Raw genomic sequence first — 24131 nt, 5'->3', positions numbered from 1 at the left:
GTGTGAACCACTAAATGGAGTTACATGTGAGGGTGCGTGTTAGCAGTCCCACATCGGTGGGGGTAAAGAAAAGCGATGACTTTAAATAGAATTACCCTACTCTAACTAATACTTTGTAGTAAAATCTCACACCTGACGGATTGGGCATGTGGTAAAGTTGGGGATAGTATCGGTGTCGTTAGAGTAGGGCCCCCAGGCCAGTCGATCTAAAAATTTTCAACATATTTTAATTTTTGGTTTGGTACATTGCATTTGATTATGGTGTGGGATTTTTTTTAGTGGTGTAGATGGAGATCAAGGAGTGGGTATTTTGGGTTTGAAACAAACGAAATTGCGTTTGGTGTTTGTTGTCGTAAGGACGAATTGTGTGGCTGCGTATTTGTTGTAGGTTTAGGTGTCATCATGTGGGGGAGACTAGGTTTCTATGTGCATACATGGGTGATTTATAATGATTTGATTTAGCTATTTAGGTTGTTTGGGTTTTGACTTCGTGAGCTTCTTGAGGTTGTTGCTTTTTTTGTTTTCTGTGTATGTATTTTGTGTTCTTTGACATGGGGGTGGTCAAAGAGCAGACAAGGGAGATTAACAGAGAAGAGGAGAATGAGGGCGTGGTTGTGGGCAGGGATCAGTGTAGGTTCTGGAGTAAGATGCAACAGAGGCGAACCAAATGAGTTCAATTCAGAATGAGTTTGTTTATCCCTCATTTCAATCATATTTTTGGAATTTTGATCAGAATAAAAATCGGAAAGAAAGACCTTAGCGGTTAGTGAAGGCTTAGTTGGGTTTATGAGCACTCTAATATCTATTCTTCTAAAGAATTTAAATATATATTAGAGGTTATTTTTGAAAAAATAGTGGGTGAGAAAATAACATTTTAATTTTTAAGGAAACTTTAACGAAAAGCTCATGGTACTGTTTATTTTAACGAAAACCGCATTTTTACACTAAAAAGTCAATCCTAGTACTATTTACTTTACCCTTTATTTTGTCATTATCGTTAAAACTTAAAATTTTCAAGCTCTTTTCATTAGTTCTCCTAATTTTTAACTTTTTTGTGGTGGGTGGGATTATAATGTGGGTGGGGAGATAAGACAATGAGATGGGTCTAGTAGCACTATATATATATATTATGCTTGTTTTATTGTTAATATATATTAGGCAATGAATTTAAAACATTAATGGTTTTTTTTTAATTATTAATTCTTTCTTACAATCCGCATGAAATTAATTGTATACATCAAACATTTAAATATGAGTATTTTAGACATCTGAAAATTTTAAAATGCGTAAAGTCAAACTTAATTAATGAATTTACTTATGTGGAATCTAATCATTGAGTTTTATTCGATTAAAAAAATTATGTCGGATTTTATGTGAAGAAAATTAAGTTTCAAGAGCTAAAGTCATATTTTCATATAAAAGAAACTAGGTTTCTAGAGACCAAAGTTGGCCAGAAGATTGATTCCTGCTTGAAAGATGTCGGGTTTTGTTGAAATATTCCATTGCTTTCACAACCAATATTTACATGAACAAAACCACACAAATACAAATCCCAACTCACAGCAGCTGTGAGCTGCCTACTGACACAATCTGTAAAGCCAGTTCTCTCACGTTCTCAACTTCACTTTCCGGGAACAAAGTTCGTGGCATACGACCAAGCATTGTTGTTAACGGGGTCAGCCAAGTGGTTGGCCAAATTCTCAATTGGTCCCTTTCCAGTGACAATGGCTTGCACAAAAAATCCGAACATGGAGAACATGGCCAATCTTCCGTTCTTGAGCTCCTTCACCTTAAGTTCAGCAAAAGTCTCTGGATCTTCGGCAAGCCCTAATGGATCAAAGCTCCCGCCGGGGTACAAAGGGTCTGTCACCTCACCGAGAGGTCCACCGGCAATTCTGTATCCCTCCACTGCACCCATCAAGATAACTTGTGTGGCCCAAATTGCCAAAATGCTTTGAGCATGGACCAAGCTTGGATTCCCCAGGTAGTCTAGCCCGCCTTCGCTGAAAATTTGGGCTCCCGCCTTGAACCAAACAGCCTCACCGAACTTGACTCCGTTGCGAGATAGGAGTTCTGGGAAAATGCAGCCCAGAGCGCCGAGCATTGCCCATCTAGAATGGATGACTTCAAGCTCACGGTTCTTAGCAAATGTCTCAGGGTCTGCAGAGAGTCCGGCAGTGTCCCAACCGTAATCACCAGGGAATTCTCCTGTGAGGTAAGATGGGGACTCACCAGAGAAAGGACCCAAGTACTTGACAGGGTCTGGACCGTACCATGGGCTGCCGGATGATACATTTTTGGACTTGGCTGCAGTTTTGCGCATGGTTATTCGGCCCTCGCCTAGTAGGGGTAGAAGTCGATTGACTAAGCTTGACAGCTTGGCCAGCTAGGGAAGGGGAGGTGAGAGCCATTGCAGAAGAAGCCATTTGACAATGTAGGGTTTCTGAATGCTTCTTGTTGTGTTGGAAAGAGTAGTTAGTAGGTCTACTTATAGTTTTATGTGACATCTTCATCTGTTTACTCATTGGTGAAGATTAACCTCTCAGATTTTTTGGGTACGACAGTTTTGGATATTTTATATGCTGACCTGTAACCAACAGAATTTCGCCACGTACTCTCTTAGATATCAGGCAGAAATCTCTGTTGGGTTCTTGAGCACAAAGTTATCTGTCTAAACCCCATCAACAGAACATAAGCTAAGCAAGCAGGATTTTGAATTGATACAGGTAGCTCATACGTAATTCCGGCCTCGTATGGTGTCTAGGATGGATAGGGTAATGTTCTGTTGAAGGTAAAAGACGGATTAATCATGAAAGAAAATTATCTCCTCCCTTCCAATCCCCCAAAACATGGTGGGTTTATTAGGGAGAAGTTTCTGTGATTACTAATCCAGCGAGTTATCTCATTCAATCCAATCCTGAACACCATAACGAAGCCTCAAGGTCATCATATTAGTACAGTCAAAATCCAGATTCAGAATTCAATGTAGCTGTCAATTGTCAAGTACAATCTTGTTGAGAAAACCAAAAAGAAACAAAACGAAAATAAAAACTAGGTAATCTTAACTAGGATTATCATCTATAATGTCCAGAGTAATCCACCTCGAACAGAGGAATGGGAATTCGAATTCTCTTAACTTGGATTATCATCTATAACGTCCAGAGCAATCCGCCTCGAATCTAAGAGGAGTCATGTATCCATTGTTTTGGAGTCGAAGATTTGAATATTCGGAGAAGCAGTTTCCTCTCTCTTCTGCCTAGCTTCTTTGCGCCATAACCCCGGAAAGCACCAAGCTTAAGTGCTTTTTGGTTTTCTTCCACAGCTCTTCTTCTCACAGACACCAACAAATCTGTTCCTTGGGGACTAATGTTCTCGTCTTTCCCACTTTCAGGTTTCTCTGTGTCCACCATTATTGAACTTGCATTGTCATCTGCCAATTTGTCAGACTGAGGTTTTTTGTCTTCCTCTGTCTTAGCTCCTTTCCCACGGAGGCCTTCATTACCATCGGGGCTATTGCTTCCCCACCATTTATTGGATGCAGTTGATAAGCCATCAGATGGGAATCCATATTTAAACTCATCATAGGTTGTATTTCCTTTAGTCAAGGTTGAGGTGAGCATATTCTGGGAATGTCCACTCTGAACATTCTTGCTTCCTTTCTGTTGCGCAGGAGGAGAAACATTGCTGCCATGTGATTTCGCCATTTCACTATTCGGGTATTGAGAGTCACTGCATTGAGAAAATGGAAGGGAAAAATATGAACGAGGATGAAGAAAGTAACGCTCTTTTTTAGTAATAGGAAAAAGAAATCAAATCTCTTATTGAATCAGACCAAGAAAGTCAATTGTGCTAAACTTTAACGCATTAAGCAATCCGAAAATCCTACTTTCAGGCAAAATTGTTGTGTAAAACAGCTCAAGTTAGTTCATACCAGAAGTGGCATCCATCAAGAATAAGTAACATACATACAGGAATAACTCAAATCACGAAACGAAGGGAGAGGTTTTACGGGGAACCCTCAGACATAGTCAAAGAAATCGATAGGTAAATGACTAGGAGGAAAGCACTACAATGGATCCATACTTGATGTATAACGAAAATGCCAACAAACCACCGGTAAGACTCTTCGTAATACATATTGAATTACTAATTCCACATCCAAAGCCGAAGCCTATATGAATATCTAATGCTTCATTAATGTTCTAAAGACTAGATTTTGAAGAATTATCCAACAATATCTCCAAACTCTTCGAATAAGTTCTTAGACCAAACGACAGAAATGGGAACAGGATGAGCAACCAAATACTCTATACCCCGGAGCACCATAGAATTTTCATAAGATCGGGACCTTTGCTTCCCAAATTCCCAATCTTTGGCATACAACACAGTTTGTCGAATCTTCGAAAACCCTATCAATCTCTGGCTGAGGATATTTTAAAGTAATTTCACTACCTCAAAAATGAACAATTAAAGGGTACTATCTAATCGAAACCCAGTCCTACAATTCGACGACGGAATTAGTAAATCGACATTTCTTGTTTACATCAAAACTTGAACACACACACACACATACACCTGAGACCAGAAAATTATTTCAAAATTCTAACATCAATCATTTGAATACACTACATTTCTTACTTCCGGCCGCCAGAAAACCTAGCATAGACTCGATTTGATACATTGTTCGCCTAGATCATCAATAAGCGACACGCCCTTTAACACGCCTGGGGAGCAGCAGGAAACAACATTTCGATAACCGATTTTTCCCAGAATTTTATTTTCTACGTCCGTTTCCCGGCGACCAAACAGGAGGTAAGACATGAACCACAAATTTAATGGATAATTAAATATACATGAGAGAGAGAGAGAGAGAGAGTACCGATAGCCGAGGCGGCGGCATGTGAGCGGAGCGGGGAAGAGAGAAGGAATTGCGGACTTTGGCTGGTTCGTAAGTGTCAAAGCTGGGAATGCGTTTGGTAAATGCAACCTCAATTTTGAGTTTTCTTGGTATTTTATTCTCATAAATGTCAAAGAACACTCTCAAAAGTGAAACTGTTCATACCCCTAATGTTATGTGTTTTTTACACAATATTTATTATGTTAGCATGAAAATTAACGTTAAATTTGAGATGACAGAGAGTTCACAAAGAATTCCAAAAATATGTTACAGAGAGTTTTACCTTTAAGAGAATCTCCATAGCTTTTTTTTTTTTTTTTTTTTTAATTTTTTTATTTTTGTGGGAAAGTTTTATGATTTGTGTATTGATTGCTAACTTGCTATGTTTGTAAGAGGGTGGCAATTTAATTTCGAACATGGGATGTTGCACTTTCGATGTGTACATAATTTAGCACGATTAATATTGTTTACCTAATATTATTAGGAAAACTAATGAAAATGACTTTAAATATTTGCATTTTAATAAATGAAAATGACTTTAAATACTTTATTTAATGATAAGGATAAAAAAAACATAAAAAATAAAAATCGCGATCAGTGATGTTACTAAAGAAGCAGCTGTCATTCGTTGCTTCCCCGACTGGACCAAGAAAAATCGATCGGTTTGTGATTTTTGTGTCCGTTTCAATTGTCACCATGACTAATATCGACTTCTGTTTTCTTCTTCTTCTCAATATCCTTTGTGCAGCGTCCCCTACCTACCCACCCAAAACTCCATCAGACCCAGATTTGATCCAAGATGCTAGAAGACATTACTAGCAACATATTACAACAAAATCAAGCTAATTTTACCTTCTCTTTTCAAAGGTTGTAGCTCGATTCCATTAAAGCAACTCTCACCGAGAACCCCTGCTTGGATAATCCTACTTCCCATTACAGAATTTAAAATGCAATGGTACCATAGGGATCCCCAGCTTGCACAGGTCTTGTATTTGGTGGTTTGGGGTCTCAATTAAATTGGAATTTGTGGTGATGGTGCTTGGAGTTCTTTTTGGCTATGGTGGTTTAGAGAGAAGGCAGAGAGTTCGAAAAGAGAGTTATGGAGTGTTCACATGGGAAAAGGAAAAGAAGAAAGAAAAGGGGAAGAAAAGAGAGTGGGTTGGGTTACAAACACAACACAGTGGTGTAGTATTATTAAGTTTCATAAACAATGTAGTAAGTTTTATAAACAGTGTCGTAAGTTTTTATAAACAGTGCTGTAAGTTTCATAAACAGTGTGAGGACCCATGAGTCCGCACGTTAGATTTTTTTTAAATTTTTTTTAATATTAAAATTATGTCATTTTCATTAAAATTTAAGTTCTTTTGTCATTTTTATTAAAATTTAAGGGTTTTTCATTAAAATTTAAGTCTTTTTAATTAAATAAAGTTATGACATGGTTTTTTTATTAAAATAAACTTAGTCCAAACCCTTTTCATGAAAGTTCCCAATATTATTTATATATAAAGGTCGAAAATAAAAAAACGTAAAGCTTTCATACTATTCAAATTAATTTTCTCCCATTACAATTTAAAAAAAAAAAAAAAAAACTTACCTAGTGTGGTTAGTGATGGTCATTATATTTTATCAAAAAATAATATCTAAAATAAGTAAAATTAAACAATAAAAAAGAGACAATAAGCTTATGATAAGAGGTTAATAAAAATAAGGCCAAATTGGATAAATGATCCATGTGGTTATAAGGTATTTGGAAGATAGCTCATGTGCTAAAAAAACTTGGATTTAAACCCCTATGGTGTACTCTGTTAGGAAATTTAGTCCAAAAGTGATTTTTCCATTAACTAGCTGTTAATACATGGGTAAAATTGTACTTTAACATGAATTGAAAGCCGCAAAAAAAAGATGATACAAAAGAGAAGAACAAGTGTTGATGCAGTTGTAGGTGGCGATCGAAGAAGCAGAGGAAGAAGAAGAAGTGAGAGACAGGCAAATGCATTTCTTGAGATGCGAGTCGATTCCTGGAGAAAGGGAACCTTCTCCGTACTCCTCATTTTCCTCCTTTTGATCCTCATTCTTCCCAGCATTTAATTTCTTCAATCTCTCTTTGGTTCTTCTTCATCTGTTTTTGCTTTACTTATACGCCGTCGTATTGTCCTCTTCATCTCATTCTATGCTGCTGTTGGCTTCCATATCTTTTGGATTTCTCATGGTTTTTCAATCTACTTGGACATGTGGACTTGCAGTTGCTCCGATTGATTCGTCGGGATATGCTCCAATCGATCGCTGGATGCATTCTTGAAGACTCTGGAATCAGTTAGGGTTTCTTTACTGTTTAAGTTTTTTTGAGTTGTTGTTGCTGCTGCTACTGCTTAATTTTTAAGCACTTTCGTTGGTGATATTAATTTGGCTATAAATATTGTCAGATTTTGTGCATCATGAGCCGTTTGATTTCCTCCTGTGATATTGTTTTGTGTGATTTTTGGAGGAAGAAGAGGAGGAGGATGATTTGCCTTCTGTTTTCGTTCCAAATTTTTGCAAAAAGAGAAAACAAGAGAAAAGGGAAACCAAAATCATATAAAAAGAAAGAAAATAAATACCTTTTATTTCAATTCACCCACCATTTTTATTGTGGGGGATTTTATTTTTATTTGTTGATTATATTGAAATTTAGAAGAAGAAAAAGAATTTAGCTTTGAGGAGGATGAGGAGGAGGAAGAGCTGCGGCTTCCTTGTTCTTTGTTGGGTTGTTGCCATTCTATGGGAATACCTAATCGTTCACTACTAGATCTAAGAGACAAAGTTAGGTCTTGGATTTTTGGAGGATCAAGCGTTTTGTGGATGTTGTGCATGATGCCACACCTTGGCAGACCCTGATTCTACCATATGTTTGTGGTAGTAATCAGATATGAGAATTTGGTAAACTTCTGCTTTCTACACTATTACTTCAGGGGCGAGTTAGAAACATGGAAGGACAAGAAAAATATTCTCTAGTCAAAATTCGATCGGATTTATAAACTTCAGAATTGTACTCATTCATGGACATAATCAGGGTGTGTTTCAGGCAATGTCTTTCATGATTAGACAATCCGTATGAGCAAGCCAAAGAGTCATGGAATCCTTGTTTAGGAGGTACTTCCGTTTGTAATGCTTTGGGCATAAGTCTTCAAATGAAGATCATGACGAAGGCTTATTCAGCTCTGCATTGCCATTGTTGGCTTCAATGGTGTCTCAAATTCTTGATAGTCAAGTAGAGATTCACGTCTTGTACCTCACATAAAGTTAGAAACGTCCAAATATGGGAAATCGAACTTATGACGGTTTGACAATCCACTGAATTGGAGGGGACAATATTGTGATTAGTGTTATGGGAATGAATCATCCATAAGTATCCAAGTTAGAACATTTGAGTTCTAAGACATGGCTTTCATGAAAAACGTCTGGTTTTCATGGGTGTATTGTTTTATGAAATCTTCGGGTTTCAAAGGCACTAAATTTGAAACTACAGGTTCAATTTAGTTTATGAACGTTTAGTTCATAAAGGGGAGGTTCCTGCAAGAACACATAATGCAATATGCTAATTTAAATGTAGTGGATTTGAGGTTCTTCGGGAACTTAAGTGTGAGAGCTTTGTTACTATGAAAGTATGTCAACGGTTCAAAGTATAAAAATAAATTATTGAATCGTTAATGTCCAAAAGTGATCTTCAGGTCAATAATTTTGGATTCATTATCAAATTAATGGACTGCATGTCACTTTTAATTAATTCAATAAATCGATCCACACGGGGTCGATTGTAGAAGTAAAAATAATATTAACATATGGGTTAAAATTTTTTAGAATGCTAAAATAATAGCATGTGGTCGAAAAATATAGCCCCACTTTGAGCTTAGCCGTGGGCACCCCATGCTTGGGTGCAGCTAGAAGCAAACATGAGACAATTTAGCTCGGGCAGGCCACACAGGGTAGCCCAATCAGTGTGTACAAGCTACAGGCTTGCAGTAGGAAGATGGGCCTTGTAAGACTGCTACAGGCAGCCCAACAACCGGCAAAACAAGCTTTGTAGGCTTGCTGCAGTCACGGGCTAGGAAAAAGAAAAAGGGTGCCCAGCATGCTGCAATCAGCAAAGCGGGCCGAGGGGAAATGACGGGGCCCAGCATGCGCTGGCATTTTGGATCAGAGGTCAGGGGCATGAAGCCCAGCACCGAAGAACCCAGTCAATAAGGCTTGGTCCACTACGCGGGTAGCAAGCCCAAACAGAAGCTAACCCATTCAGCTGCAAGCTGATGGAAGATGGGTCGAGCGCGCAGACAAGCCCAACACGGGATGGCTTGGTCTGGCACGGTGTGAGAACCCGAATTTTTTTTTAATTAGTTAGTAGTGCAAGTGTTTGATTTAACTCTCTAATTTATATAATTAGACTAATATGTAAATTGGTTCATATTTTTAGATTCATTATATATATATATATATATAAAGGACAAATACAATATTTTGTTATTGATTTATATTTTTTTCCTTCTTCTGGATGACAACTTCTTTAAGGAGTTCGCAATCTTCTTATCTCCTTTAGTCTAAAAAGGTGGAAAAAGAAACCCTAGCTTTTCCTCTCTTCGAATTTCATAAGCAAGAAATAAGTTTTTGTCTTCGAGTCTTCAATTCCATACTTATCTAGAGTCAAATTGGAGTAGCCAACAAGTAATTCATGAGGTAAGTTTGTTTTTATGACTGTACATTGAGCTTGTGTTTTACATGTTTCTTTCTCTCTTACCACCATGTAGGAATTTGAAATAAGGAGGTGTGCTATTTTCATTTGCTAGGATTTTCATCTCAATCTAGTTACTGTGTGGGTAGTCAGGTAAATCCTCCTCTTACTGCTAGCAAGCAGGAGGTGTTCAATTTCTGTGGCTTGGTGGCTTGTGTCACTTGAGTGTTAGTTCCAGGAGAACTTGTGGAGTTTATGGAAGCAGGAGGTGGAGGTCTAAGAAACAAGTGGTGAAGAGTCTAGAGTTAGGTATCATGATTATTAGGGATAAGTACAAGTTTTTATCCTATTAAAATGAAACAAAAACCTGTATAAATAGGGAATCAATAGTTCTCTTGAGAATCAACAGTAATAGAAATGTCAGACAAAAAGCTTTATGGTTTCAGAAGTCTAGTGAAGGAGAAAGGGTGCTAAGAGTTGGAAGTATTTTTCTTTTGGTTAGACTTCTCATTCCTTTTATTTGTTTCATTTTTATTTTAGGAAGGCTTTGAAGAGGTTGGTTAATCAATAGTCAATCTCTTTCAGCCAAAAAAAACCCTCATAATTTTATTATAGAATATTCAGTTTCCTTTTTTATTTCAAAATATACTTATGCTCTGTTTAAAACAAAGAGCATTCATAAACTCAAAAAGAAAGAGTCTTTTATGTTGAAGTTTTGGTTATGGATTGGTATGAAGGGATTTTAAGGTGAAATTTTGGAACATGAAACTGTTGAACTAGTCATCCAATTGAATAAACAAAATTTGGTGTTGGAAACGAGTTCTGATTGTAAAAATATATTTAGAAATTATTGGTGGATTCGTACAGATATCCAATATTAATTTTGCATAATAAATTTCCACTATACAAAAACTTTTAGTTTTAAAACTATTTTTACTAGAAAACTAAAGTATGTTTGTTTGGGTTATTATTATACATACCTATTAAAGTATGTATTCTACAAAGTCTATTTATAATACGAGTTATATTGTATGCTTAAATAGTGATAGTTTATACTTTGAATAGGAACTCACGAGTTGGACCAAGATACTTGATCAATTTGGCAGTTACGTGGACTTACGTTGTAGCTTTGGAACCAGGTAGGGGGTGCTTGGGAAACCTCATAAATATTTATTCTTTTATTATCTTATTAATACATAATGATTGATATTTATCTTTGTGGTTGGATTCATAAACTCATTGCCTATATGATTATTTGGATGGATTGATATACATGGTTTTCATTCATTTGTTAAACAATGAACTAATTACCTTGAGTTGAGATTCTTGTGAATGAGATAGGGAAATGGGCATTGAGGAAGGCTTTTGTGTAGTTGAGCCTAATTCTTAGCAGGTACCAGGTCTCAGGCTAGCCCCAAAGTACACAATAATTTAAGGGTAATACGGGACTGGCGAAAGGGAATTAAGCAAGAGCACTAACAAAAGGAAAATATGGTGTTTGGGTTCAGGTTAATAGGGCTTGAAGAGAGAAACTTTGTGCATTCATACATATCATTTTTCTAATGTGTTTTAACTATATGAAATTTTTATACTCATGGTTATATATATATATATATATTGAGGTATAATGTCCCTACTGAGCTTTATGCTCACCCTAATTAAATTTGCAGGTTCGGAACTAGAGAATTAAGTCATGTGCTGGAGATGTTACTTGTTGTATGATAAGTGTAAATAGAAATAAAATAAAGAGCTTGGTGGTGTTTGCTTTTTTGTTTGAATAAGGAACAAGAAGCTTATGTAAATTTATGTAAAGTGTACTTTATAAAACTTGAGAATTATCTCTTGGTGAATAAATGTGAATTATGTTTGAACAGATTTATATCTTCTAAAGAAATAATTTTTTCTTTTCTTTTGTTGCTTCACTATTTAACTATGGATTAATTTGTTCTTAAAGATTTATTCCATATTAAATTGTGAATCATGCCTTAATTAGAGTTTTAAGTTAATACTCCGATTAGGTTGTGACACATGGGCTAGACTAGGAGAAAACCCATGGGCTGGTATGTTGTTATATAGGTCTGTGGGCCTAGCAACATGCAAAAACCCTAGGCCGTGGCTCAGTCGAAGTTGTTCCCATAAATCTTAAATTCCTTTTCGAAATTTATACAGTTAGAAAAACCCTAATATGCTTCTAATTTATTTATATTCTTTGACTCACAAATTCCACATAGCAAAAATTGCGTAATGCATGAAACAAAATCGAAAGGTAAATATAAATGTAGATGGGTTCATGCATCATAGGGAATGTTTTCATGCTTCATGGTCATTTCAAATATCTTACTTTATTTTAAGCGTACCTGATTGGCAGAAAACAATAAAAGACTTTGAATTTGTAGAAGTTCCTTCTCGGAAAGCTAGAATTGCATCTCCAATGCGTTGTATCACGTTAAACAAAGAAAAATTAAATTGAATCAATAGCATGTAGATCAATTCAATAAAATAGTAAATCAATCATAAAAAGAATGATTAAAATGTAATACTCCCCTAATTGAAGATCAAACTCTCTTTAGCGCAGCGTCAAGAGCATGCTAATAACATGTTGTATACATAATTTACTGAACGATTATGGAGGCCATAGAGAGAGAGAGAAAGATGCGGCAATAGTAGAGAGAAGAGAGAGATGTGTAATTGTGGATGTGTTCTATTCTACTCCGTTGTGCCTTTATTTATAGTAAAAGGGAAGGTTAATTCCTTACCCTTTTAGGATTACAACTCTAATAGGATATCAACTACTAAAGAGAACATAATCACATTCCTATTCTAATAGGACTGCAACACAATTTTTATTTTATTCTAGAAAAATTAAAATTTGTGACAACCCGTCTCTACATTTACAATTTTATTAATTTAAAAAATATGAATTTACGAAAATGCCCTTAGAGGCGAGGTTGTTGACTTTCGTTGACCGTCCTTTCACGATGGGTACAAGCTACTATTTTAGTGTATTCTCAAAATACTTGACGGTACGAACACGTAGGCACAAGTGGAATCGAATTTGGAGTTATAACGAAGATTTTACGTATCAAAACATCGAACATTTTTTGAATATTTTGTGTTTCATCTTTAGTGATATTGTTTTGTGAGCCACTAGGGCCCACATATTTCCCCTTGTACCCGTGAGTCTCCCTCCCCTTTTCTGAAAATATCGAGCTTTCTCTCTAAACACTCTCACTCTCTCAAACTCTCTCCCTCACTCTCGGCCCTCTCCTTCCTCCCTAGAAAACCAACCCTCCTAGAGGGTTTTCACTCAAACAACAACACACAACAACAACCTAGACTACACCATAAGCTTCCCTCATAGTCCCTACAAGTTCTTGAACCAAGAAAATAGAAGAAAAACCATTCGAAAACTCACCTCTGAGATGCACTATTCAAGGAACTTCTCCTGCGATCTCTTGCCATTTCCGATGAAGGTAAGCCTCAAAATTGATCTCTATTGTTGTACGTCATGTCTAGGTTCACGATTAGTAAGTTTTGGGTGGTTTTGGTGGTGTAGGAACTCAGAAAAACTCAAGGAAAGTCACTATGCAAATCTGGAATTTTCCAGGCATTGGTTGTTTGGCCATTTTCTGGCCAACTCTGGCCACCACTAGGTCCTCACTTGGTATGAATCTCTTCTCCACATTCCTAACTACATTTTGGCTTTTGAATCATCGAGTTTGGTTAAATATCGAACTAGAAATTAGCTTTCAAATTTGGGATGAAATATCTCAAATTCTGGAAAACTTAGACCGTGGCCATTTGGCCACATTCAGGCCATTTTTCAGGCCAACATCGACATTAACTTGGCTCTATTTTGGTATGGCTTTGTTCCTTGCATTTCCTACTTCACTTAGGTCTTTGAATCATCAATTTTGGTTGAGAAACGAATGAGATATCGTTGTTTAAAGTTTGAGTTTCACTTTAGAGTTTCACTTTAGAGTTTCACCCCAAAAGCCCGGCCCTTATTCTTTTGGTCCAAACTTTTGGGCCATTGACCCATGACTCTTTAACCCAAGGTCCAGTTTGTCCATTTACCTAATTGGGCTTAGAATATTCTTCGAATGTTCTTTGGAATATTCTTAGAATATTTCTTATGTGGGCTTTTCGTAAACCGTTGACTTTTTACAAAATTTGCTCGGGACACTCCTTACCGTATTTCGATGCACTGATTCCAAATCCGCTATTTGTTTTTCCAAATTCTAGCGTTTTAATTCAGTTTTACTAATGGGTCCCAATATTATGCTTAGGTACAATTACTATTGGAGACTCTGACTTCGTAGCTTGAACGGATGTGTCATTGCAAGTAACTGTGAGTGAGCGGTTTGTTTTCATACCTATACATAATTATAGTTTCCATAAATGCGTACTTACTTCACCTTTACGCTTATATTGCCAAGTATCGTTATTGTGATATTAATCGTGATAAATGCTGCCATATGGTTGAGATATTACTGTCATGACATTCATACATACTTGTACATGCTCATCTTGCTGCACCCAGTGTTAGTACTCGTCCCAGGGCTAGGGCAAATCCTTCACGTGTATGTTCACATCTGCATCGTTCGCTCGCCTTGGATCCAAGTTAGGTGTCAGCCCTGTCATACAGTTTGCATTAGGCAATTGTAACTCGCATGTGACTGTGGTTCTGCACCAGCCTTCACGTGATCGTAGTACTAGAGCGTATTGATTACACCCAGTCTTGATCGTGTCAGAAATTATCTGTACGAACTCGTGTGTCAGCTTAGATGGATGAGCATTTAGTTATACTTGATTATCACATGATTATATTATTGTGGCATTTAATATATCATGACTTGGCATATTTCTGGTTATATTGATGTTGTACATTTGTTTAGATACTTACGTAGTATGTTTTACGAAAACTATACTTATTTTACGCGAGGAGTTACTATGTTCGAAAATAAAGGTTTTCTTACAAACGTTGTTTTGCTGACCCACTCAACTTTGTTTTTCACCCTTCCAAGTTTAGTAACTATGCTTACATGTAATCGAGGATTTTGGCAAAATCTCAAGAGATGGTTATCTTCAGTGGTATAACCCTCATCCTATTTACTATACTGTCTTATGCTCTGACATCATGTGTGAAATGCGTTCAATCCCGCTCACTCACGCATTCTTTTGATTAGGCACTTTTAGGTTTAAATTTATTCACATCTTTTTTTCCACTACACTACACTTTATGGCTTCGTCACCCTCTAAGTGTCGGCCATCACAACTCGATTCGAAGTTCAAGTGGACATTCCGGGTCGGGGTGTGTCAAATTGAAAATAAAAGAATGGAATCCAAAATTTGAAAACTAAAAACAAAGTAGTTTCATTTAACAAATATGTTAAACAAAAACTGAAAACAATAGGATTATCAAGCTACCCCAAATTAGTCGTAGGAGATAAATAGGCCATCTCCAACCGAAAAGGGGCCAAAGGGCCATGTTTAACCTTATAGCTCTGCAAAATATTTTTTTTTAATGAACAGTGCCAGACCATATTTTATACCATCTCCAACCGAGGGGGCCAAAGAGTCATAGGCCAAAACATAGCCCGTTTGACAAAAAATCTATTTCCAACCGAAGGGGGCTAATTTTTAGCCCCCTCAATAATTTATTATTTTAACCGAAGGGGGTTCCTTTTGGTTAGCCTACTGGCCTGGTGGATGAATTATGGCCTAGTGGGGCCTACAAGCCCTTTGGCCTAGCTCTCGGTTGAAGACGGTTTTCGTGTTAAAATGAACTATATTTTAGCCTATGGTCATTTGGCCGGATCGGTTGGAGATGGCCTAATCGAATCCGAACCGTGCACACCCCAAACAGAGTACGAAAAGCCCAATTGTAAAGAACTTTGGGTTGAAGAAATGGTCTTGTCCTTGCTTCTTGCCCCATATCCTTCCACATATCCAATTCAACCCTGAGCTCCGGAAATGGCCTTCACTCCCTCTCCAAGCTTCCAACGACCACCTCCGCCATGATCCCCAGAATTGAACCCGACCCCACTACGAAACCCAACAATTTGTAGAGCCCATGGCTGAGTGCCAACAATTTTCTGACCATTCTATGCTTTTATTGTTGTTAATTTTAGTATTTTTTTTTTCGGAAAGTTTTTCTGAAATCATCTTCCTATATGTTGTCTTACTGCTGCTATACTTACGTCTGGATTCCATTTTCGATCATGTTGAATTACACTTTGAGGTGGAAAACAATCCTTAGAATTAAAGGACTAATATTTGTAAATCTAGAACTGTAAAATTTGAGACTGAGATGGTTGTGGGATTAAGATAGTGTTGAATGTGGATAACTAATGTGAACTGCATATGTTGAAGTTCAGTTGGCAAATTGTGTGCACGCTTCTACGATTATAACTTATGCACAATAGCTTTGTTGTGAAATTAGTGAAGGTAAAATGGGATGCAAATGTAAGATACCAAGACTATGTTTATCATCTTTACCAAGAAAAGAAAGCTATCTTATGAATATCTGATCCTACCACATACTTCCCCTATAGTGAATCTAGTGAATTATGTGGTATACTTAGCTGGTTTTGGATTAGGTAGCAGGAACCAGTCTCGCTGCCAATTTTTTACGGGAAAATGCAATTACACTTACTAAGGTGCGTGAAGAAACAATTAAGTTACTTGGGAAAACAGACATGTGGTTTTTCAGTCCTGAGCATCCCGCATTGATTGAGGAAGCTCAACAAGTGCTTGATTGGGCTATTGATAAAAAGAACAAATCTTGTGAATTTATGGACATTCTGTTTGTATAATTTCTTTCTCTTTTGTTGGCCCTTTAATTTATGTGAATTAAATTTGTTTCTGTATATGTATCTTGAGGTGTTCTACTGGTTTGGGATTGGTATGAATGCTCAATCAAGTGGTATCTTGGGTATGCAAGAAAACATATGGATTCAAATATACTAATAGGTAATGCATAATATCGTAGATGATATCAACAAACATGTGGGCTGGTAACTTCTTTTGAACAACATAACTTATGATTGTGGGATTTTTTTTTCTTCGCACCGTGTATGATGTTTCCTATGCTTTGCAATTTCATTCTTCCTTCTGTCATCTGTGAATTTCCGTTGTGAAACGTTTTTTTCTGACTACTTTAAATAAGATATAGTGTAAGGTGCTGCATAGTTGCAGGAAGAGGATGAGTAGAGGATCCATGGATTGGCTTCTATGAGTTTGCGTTATGTATGGGGTGAAAAGAAACAGTAGTAGAATATCTCGTTTATTTGATGTTATATGGTAAAAACCTTTGCATTTTATGGCAGCTCCCATCTTCCAGAATTCGCAATTATAGATAATGTTGAATTAAGCTATAAGAACACATGGCCATTTTTTTCTTATCGGGATTCTCAATTCTTTTTGCTGCGCTATGAAGTCTATGTAATTTAATTTAGTAACATCTCAATTGCAGGCGATAGCAGGGAAATTACAACATCTCATCTACTTCTTGGCATTTGGTATGAAGGGGAACCTCCGGGCCACAAGATAATGGCTGGCCTTGGCTTCAATTAGGAGAAAGCTAAAGAGCTTGAGTCTTCAAGTACCAAACCTGGATTCATCGACGGATGATATCTTCCATTTGTCTTCATTGATCTGTGATGCAAATTTCTTCACCAAAGAGGGAAACAGTGATGTTATTCAGAGAGAGATGTCAATGGCATTGCAAGTTCATCTCTGTACAACGAATTTTTTCTTGTGTTTAATTTGCAAATAGGAGAAAAGTGTATTCATGCAGAATGATGTTCGACTTAGCCGGATACTTTCCGCCATGGAATTAGATTGTCTACATATGCATTTTGGAGGCCACATTAGCCTCTTACTCTCTAGCAATATCTTGACTGCATAGGAATTGCACACTTTTATATGCCAGGGAATGTTTAACGTACAATAAAACATTGCTAGAACCGGCTGTCGGAGTCACCATTTCATAGCTGGTCAGTCGAAACGTGGTTTACTTTTACAAGATCTGGTTTTACCGGGAATATATGACCTTTCTCAGGTTATTCTGGTGCTTGACAACCAACGGAAGCAAGTGTTTGTGCCTTCCAACCTTCTTCTTCCCAATTGATCCTCAAAACAAAAATTAGCAACAAAATCAAGCATGCAATCATTCCAATTAAGAACCCTACCATCAATCCACTGAGCCCAAGTGCAATCTTGAAGGCTAAGATAACTCCCAAGGGCAAGGCCAGGAGGTAAAACCCACCAAGATTTGCGTACATGGCTAACCACGGTCGCGCCGTTCCCCGGACAATCCCTCCACAAACTGTTAAAGGGAAATTCACCACCTCGACTAAAGCCATCAGCAGCATCATCTTCTTCACACCTTCTAAAATTCCTTTGTCATGAGTGAACAAACACCCCCAACTTCCCCTGGCTCCTAACATTACCAAACCACCTATGAAACCCGAGACCACACTCACTGCAACAGACACAAATGCAGACTGATAAGCAGGGCCTGCTCTGTTTGCTCCAAGCTCGTTGGAGACGCGGGTTGATGCACAAGTTGCCAAAGAAAGCATCACCGAGTAAAGCAGATAGTCGAAGTTTAACACAATTGCTAATACTCCCACTGCCTCCTTGGCATTCGCAAGTCGGCCTGTGAGCAACATCAATATCTCATAGCACCACCATTCAAGGCAGGTAGTGAGGCAGCAAGGTCCACAAAGCTTGAGCAACCTTTTCCAATCGCTGACATGTTGATCAAGCCAACCCCCTTCCCTCCACCTCCCTTCCTTTGCCTTAATTTCAATGACACATGTATACAAGGCAAGTAGAACCACAACCATGAGATCAGTGATCCACACAGACATTGCAACACCCTTGAGACCCTTGGCTTTCGCAAGAAAGATGTTAATCGGTATGTGAAAAGCAAACGCTAGACCCGAGCAGAACATTGATGGCACTGTGATGCCTTGTGAGTTCAAGTAGGCCTTAAAAGGACATAAGAGTGAAGTAACTACCAAGTCTGGCAGGAGATAGAAGAGGTAGGTCTTCGCAACCATTGAAATGTCTTCTTGTTGGCCAAAATGGATGAGGATTTTGTCAACATTGAGCCACAAGAACGAAATAGGAAGCGTTGCGAGGAGCAGCAAGAAAGTTGTCATGAGAAGGGCTTTGTGGAGGAGCTTTATATTTCTAGCTCCAAAAGCTTGACCACAAATAGGTTCCATGGCAGCACAAAGCCCATTTAAAACTGAGAAGCCGGTGACATTAGCAAAGGTGAAGCCAAGCGTACCGCCAGCCAGTTGGAGCTCCCCGAGCCTGCCAAGAAAAACTGTTGTGATGCCTATCTTGGCAAACCATGTCAAGTTCACTGCCACAAGAGGAAGAGCTATTGCCCTTTGTATTTTCAGCTCCAAAAGCGTAACCTTGAAGAAATTGGATGGCAATTTCTGAAAGGTTTTCTCAATTGGGTTATCTTCCAAATTTGATATTGTTGTTGCAGACATTGTGTTAAATGGATTGCAAGATTTGGTGGGATTGTTTCAAATATATATTTTCCAAAGGAAAAGATGAAAGTTTGGTTTTTCTTTTTTGTTTTCTTTTTCTCGAGATAATATTGGTTATTTATGGTGCATTTGTTTCGTAAGGATGTTTGTTTCCTAAAAGGAGCAAATTCAAATGCTCTTTTTGTAACTGCCAATTATGAAAGAAGAGAGAGAGAGTTGGTGGTGCATTTATAGTGCGTGATGATAATGCATGCAAGGGCCAAACTAAATCTTCATGCTTATCGAGCATGCACTAGCTTGCTTTCCACTTGTTTCCCATTAAAAAAGAATGCATATCAACTTTCGACCTTAATCTTAGTGAGTAGTCACTATGATCTATTTTATGTTTTCGTTTTCTGGTGGAATTAATTCTATTTAAATCATCTCTCTATTATTGATTATATATAATACATAAAAATTTCAAGAAAAATAGGATTATTTCTATTCGGTGACAATATTAAGTGACAAAGATAACATGATTAAGTTATAAAAACTTTATTAATCTTGAACACATGTCATTTTTAACTAAATTGTTACGTCATTTTGGTAAGATCAGAAGGGGGTGTGCGATCCACACATCCCTCATTAATTTCTGTCATTTGATATTCTTTAATTCAGTCGATCTATAGCCGCAAATTAAGAGGATGTGTATGAAGTAAAAAGAGGTGTGTGGATAACAAACTCTTCTAAAGTACAACAAAGATGTGATAGAAAAGCATGGAACCACTAGTTTGGCCTTGCCTGATTTTGTGCTATACAGCTCGAGCCTAGAAGAGTAGAAGGAACAAATTTTGGTGCGCATATGTTTTTATTGGTTCGAATTGAGTTAGTTACTTGTAGGAGATGAAGTTCGATGGGACTGTATAATGCATCTTCCATACATACACCAATGATATAAGTTCGATGTGACATCAGTTATGGATACCTAGATATGAAGACTAACATGAAAGATATTCTGATATCTGATATGGTGGACATATTCCCATATATGAACTAAAGTCTAAAGGAATTATTTGGGTTTGTAAAATTCTTTGGGATAAAAAAATATTAAAGGGGATTAAACAAAGAGGAATGAATATTAAATTACAAAAGGATGAAATAATTATGTGGTTTAGTTAATGTTTTTGAGATTCTGAGCTATGAACAACTAAACGAGCTAGACAACCTTGGCCACCAATACATATATGTATTAGTTTTCTTTCATATTCCAAAGCCAACCAATTAATATTGAATTACTTGCATTTCAACTTTGCTTTATCAGTATTTTATTTATTTTTAAAGTGACTGGGTCGCATATCCTTTCAGAAAAGAAAATGAAAAATAAAAATAAATACATGACTTAGTCAAGTTGGCTAGAGCAATGTATACTTGATTGTGAATCTTTTTTAGTAGTTTAGATGAACTTAATGTTCCTTGTATAAAAAATCTGTGGCTATCCAAATGATTGGACTTTGGACAATTTCCCTTCATCATTTCTTGATAATTTGTACTGAAAAAAAAGATAAAAGAAAAAAAAACATAAAACTAACCCCTCCAAACAAGCTACAAAAACAAATTTATTAAAGAACAATCCTTAGAATAAGTTGTAGAAGTAAAAGATGGGACACGATCCCACTAATGAAAGCCAACATAATCAACTCCATAATTAGTGAAATGATTGCCCTCTCAAAATTTTGAGAAAAAAAATTTAGCTAAAAGAGCCAAACAATTTGACGAACAAATCCAAAGACGTCATTTCACTAAAGAACTTGAAGAAGAAAGAAAACGACAACCAAGGTCGAGCCACACTCAATTCATAGAAAAAGCAAACCTTAAGATCAAGCATGAGATACTGTTCAGCTCGTAATCAGATATTGTATGACTTAAATAAAAGGAAACATATATACGCAAGGACCACACTATAACTATTAAGTGGATTCAAATGATTTTTGTTTGTTTGTTTTGGAATTACTCAAGACACCAAAACAATAAACCAATTATATACAAGCATATACATTCATAATTTCTTCCTTTATTGCGAGCATGCACTAGCTTGCTTTCCACTTGTTTCCCATTAAAAAAGCATGCATATCAACTTTCGACCTTAATCTTAGTGTGTAGTCACTATGATCTATTTTATGTTTTCGTTTTCTGGTGGAATTAATTATATTTAAATCATCTCTCTATTATTGATTATATATAATACATAAAAATTTCAAGAAAAATAGGATTATTTCTATTCGGTGACAATATTAAGTGACAAAGATAATATGGTTAAGTTATAAAAACTTCATTAATCTTGAACACATGTCATTTTTAACTAAATTGTTACGTCATTTTGGTAAGATCAGAAGGGGGTGTGCTATCCACACATCCCTCATTAATTTCTGTCATTTGATATTCTTTAATTCAGTCAATCTATAGCCGCAAATTAAGAGGGTGTGTATGAAGTAAAAAAAGGTGTGTGGATAACAAACTCCTCTGAAGTACAACAAAGATGTGCTAGAAAAGCATGAAGCCACTAGTTTGGCCTTGCCTGATTTTGTGCTATACAGCTCGAGCCTAGAAGAGTAGAAGGAACAAATTTTGAGTGCGCATATGTTTTTATTGGTTCGAATTGAGTTAGTTACTTGTAGGAGATGAAGTTCGATGGGATTGTATAATGCATCATCCATACATACACCAATGATATAAGTTTGATGGATAGCATAAGAATATGAAAAGGAAATATATCTTGGAGACGATGATAACTTTGAATGATTGAGGAGAGAATTTAGTACAAAGTCCAATGATATAACGACGAGTAGTTTGACGTGCAACATTCTTAAGAATGTCTTTTGGATCAAACAAAAAAAATAATCAGGAATACACAGACAAGAATGCAACTTTAACAGGAAACATAGATTTGCTAACGGAGTACACCACAGAGGGTTAAAATCCGAGTTTTTTTAGCAAAGGGTGACACATCCCGACCTAAAATCAAGGCGTGCTGGTCGTCACATGAGGGTGACATAGCCATGTGTACAGTGCAGAAGCAATAAGGATATGAAATATACGAATAAATAAGAACCGAAAGCTAATTAATGTGCACTAATAAGCAGAAAGTGCTAGGAATGAGATACAAGTGTGAATACACCTAATTAGAGCATAGAAGTCTAGGTGCAGTCCAGTAGGACAAGTACTAGTTATACAGTACCAGAAGAAGTCCTACGAATATTATACTTTGTCAGAACCGTCAAGATCCACAAATGCCACCAACAACAAGTCTACCTAAAACATGGAGGGGTGCAAAAAAGAAAGTGTGAGTGGGCAAAAACAAAGCTTTTCAAAATCATTTCATTTACCAAATGCTCTAACCCCTCGCCGTAAAACATATATAATTTTTCCAGAAATGGAATATAAATATATATAGATATATATATCAAATCATGCTTCATATATTCATAATCATAAGTATGCCATGCCAAAAATATAAAACAGAATAAGTAACTCAGGTGAAAATAAATTCATGGAAAATAACATATTAGCCGGAACCCCTGCAGAAGTCTGTACAGTTGAATTCATAGCTCATTAATCAATCTAGCCGGAGTCACTACAAATGACCTATATGGCACTACACTGTACATGAGTTGGAACCACTGTAAGGGTCTGTACGACAAGTCTGGGTGTAATATAGTTATGCTCAATGCTACGCACTCATGATAGCTATTCAATAAATCGCTAGTCACCTACGAGTCAGAACCACCTATGATGGTCTGTACGACAAGACTGTGCACCTAAATTGGATCCAATGTGAGCATAGGGTGCGGGAGGTGACATTATAAACAGGCATGTACCATATCTCTGGCTAAATCACAATCACCCGAGGTGCAGGTTTATGAGCTTTCAATCACATCTCATATTATAAATATCTCATATAATAAAACATAACTCACCTGGTACTTACTTGAGCGTCCCCAGCACCAATTCATATTATACATCATATACTAATTCATATGCTGAATATAAATTTATATGCATGGCATCAAAGCATACTTTTGTTTAAACACATTTTCTGGGAAATATCAAGTATATAAATATATACTGAAAATCAAAAGCCCACTCACTGGTATGTCGAAGGGTCGTAGCCCCCGAGTCGCCCGTGACTGCGCTCGTCCTCGAGATAAGTCTCCCCTATATGCGAAACAACAATAAAAACGTTAATTTAAAGCACATAACCAATACTAGCTAATAACTTCTCATACATTGCTCAAATGGGGTGTTTAAATATACCAACGTGATCTACACAACCTCACGAACATCCCCATATTTTTAGAAAAAATTTTCGACCACCGACGCGCCAGCCAAGGCACGGCCGGACGCACCACCCACGCGCGGGCACGTGCCAGGCACACTGACAGTAACCCTAATGGCGTTAAGGAATATTCCGTTAAATAATAGCATCTACCGTTAAAACTAACCGACGCCGTTAGAATATTCCGTCAAAGTTGACAAAATATTCGCTCGTCTTCTTCCTTCGACTCCAGTGACCGTCTCCATTACTGGAAAATTGAGAATTTGAAAAACCTTGATATCTCAGTCATTACTCGACCAAATTACCTCAAATTTGTCCTAAAATGAAGCTTGTAACTAGATGAACAAAGTCTTACCAATTTCAGGGCTTGAAATCCACAGAATCTTGATGGAGAAGACTCGATAATCCGGCCAAAACTTACAACTCGTCAAACTCGACTTTCCGACGTCCAAATTACTTGGTTTTTCTTCTCCGAGCTTCGTGAAGACATTCTAAAGCTTCCTACAAGCTTGAAATCCTTTAAAAATCATGCATTTACGACTGCATGAACAATGCTCAAATCGGAGGGTAATGGTTTCTTGGGTTTTACAAGCTTTCAAATCCTAAAAATGGTACGAATGGACTCAGGAGCTTGTAAGGAACAAGAACATTACCTTTTTAACATCGATCCGCGACTGGTTGAAGGGTTTTAAGGTTGACCGT

The 24131-nt window shown here is 37.1% G+C and overlaps 2 protein-coding genes and 1 pseudogene across 2 annotated transcripts; all 3 read right to left on the bottom strand.

Moving 5' to 3' along the window:
- Positions 1–1388: 1388 nt before the first annotated feature.
- LOC126611178 (chlorophyll a-b binding protein of LHCII type 1-like) lies at positions 1389–5037 on the bottom strand (annotated as a pseudogene).
- Positions 3180–3704, bottom strand: LOC126611799 (uncharacterized). Its single transcript, XM_050280153.1, has one exon. It carries the CDS (start codon positions 3702–3704, stop codon positions 3180–3182), a length of 525 nt encoding a protein of 174 aa, XP_050136110.1.
- Positions 5038–16946: 11909 nt separating the features above from the next.
- On the bottom strand, positions 16947–19313 carry LOC126611175 (protein DETOXIFICATION 56-like). Its single transcript, XM_050279365.1, has one exon. The coding sequence runs from the start codon at positions 19115–19117 to the stop codon at positions 17666–17668; it is 1452 nt and encodes a 483-aa protein (XP_050135322.1). The 5' UTR covers positions 19118–19313; the 3' UTR covers positions 16947–17665.
- Between the last annotated feature and the right edge of the window lie 4818 nt (positions 19314–24131).

Source organism: Malus sylvestris, chromosome 17 (genome assembly GCF_916048215.2).
Source record: "Malus sylvestris chromosome 17, drMalSylv7.2, whole genome shotgun sequence".
Lineage (NCBI taxonomy): Eukaryota > Viridiplantae > Streptophyta > Magnoliopsida > Rosales > Rosaceae > Malus > Malus sylvestris.
This window is presented reverse-complemented; position numbering and strand designations above follow the sequence as displayed.

Bases quoted from the DNA above. Each gene is read 5' to 3' on its own strand.
- LOC126611799 (XM_050280153.1), bottom strand. From the start codon at position 3,704: ATGGCGAAATCACATGGCAGCAATGTTTCTCCTCCTGCGCAACAGAAA.
- LOC126611175 (XM_050279365.1), bottom strand. From the start codon at position 19,117: ATGTCTGCAACAACAATATCAAATTTGGAAGATAACCCAATTGAGAAA.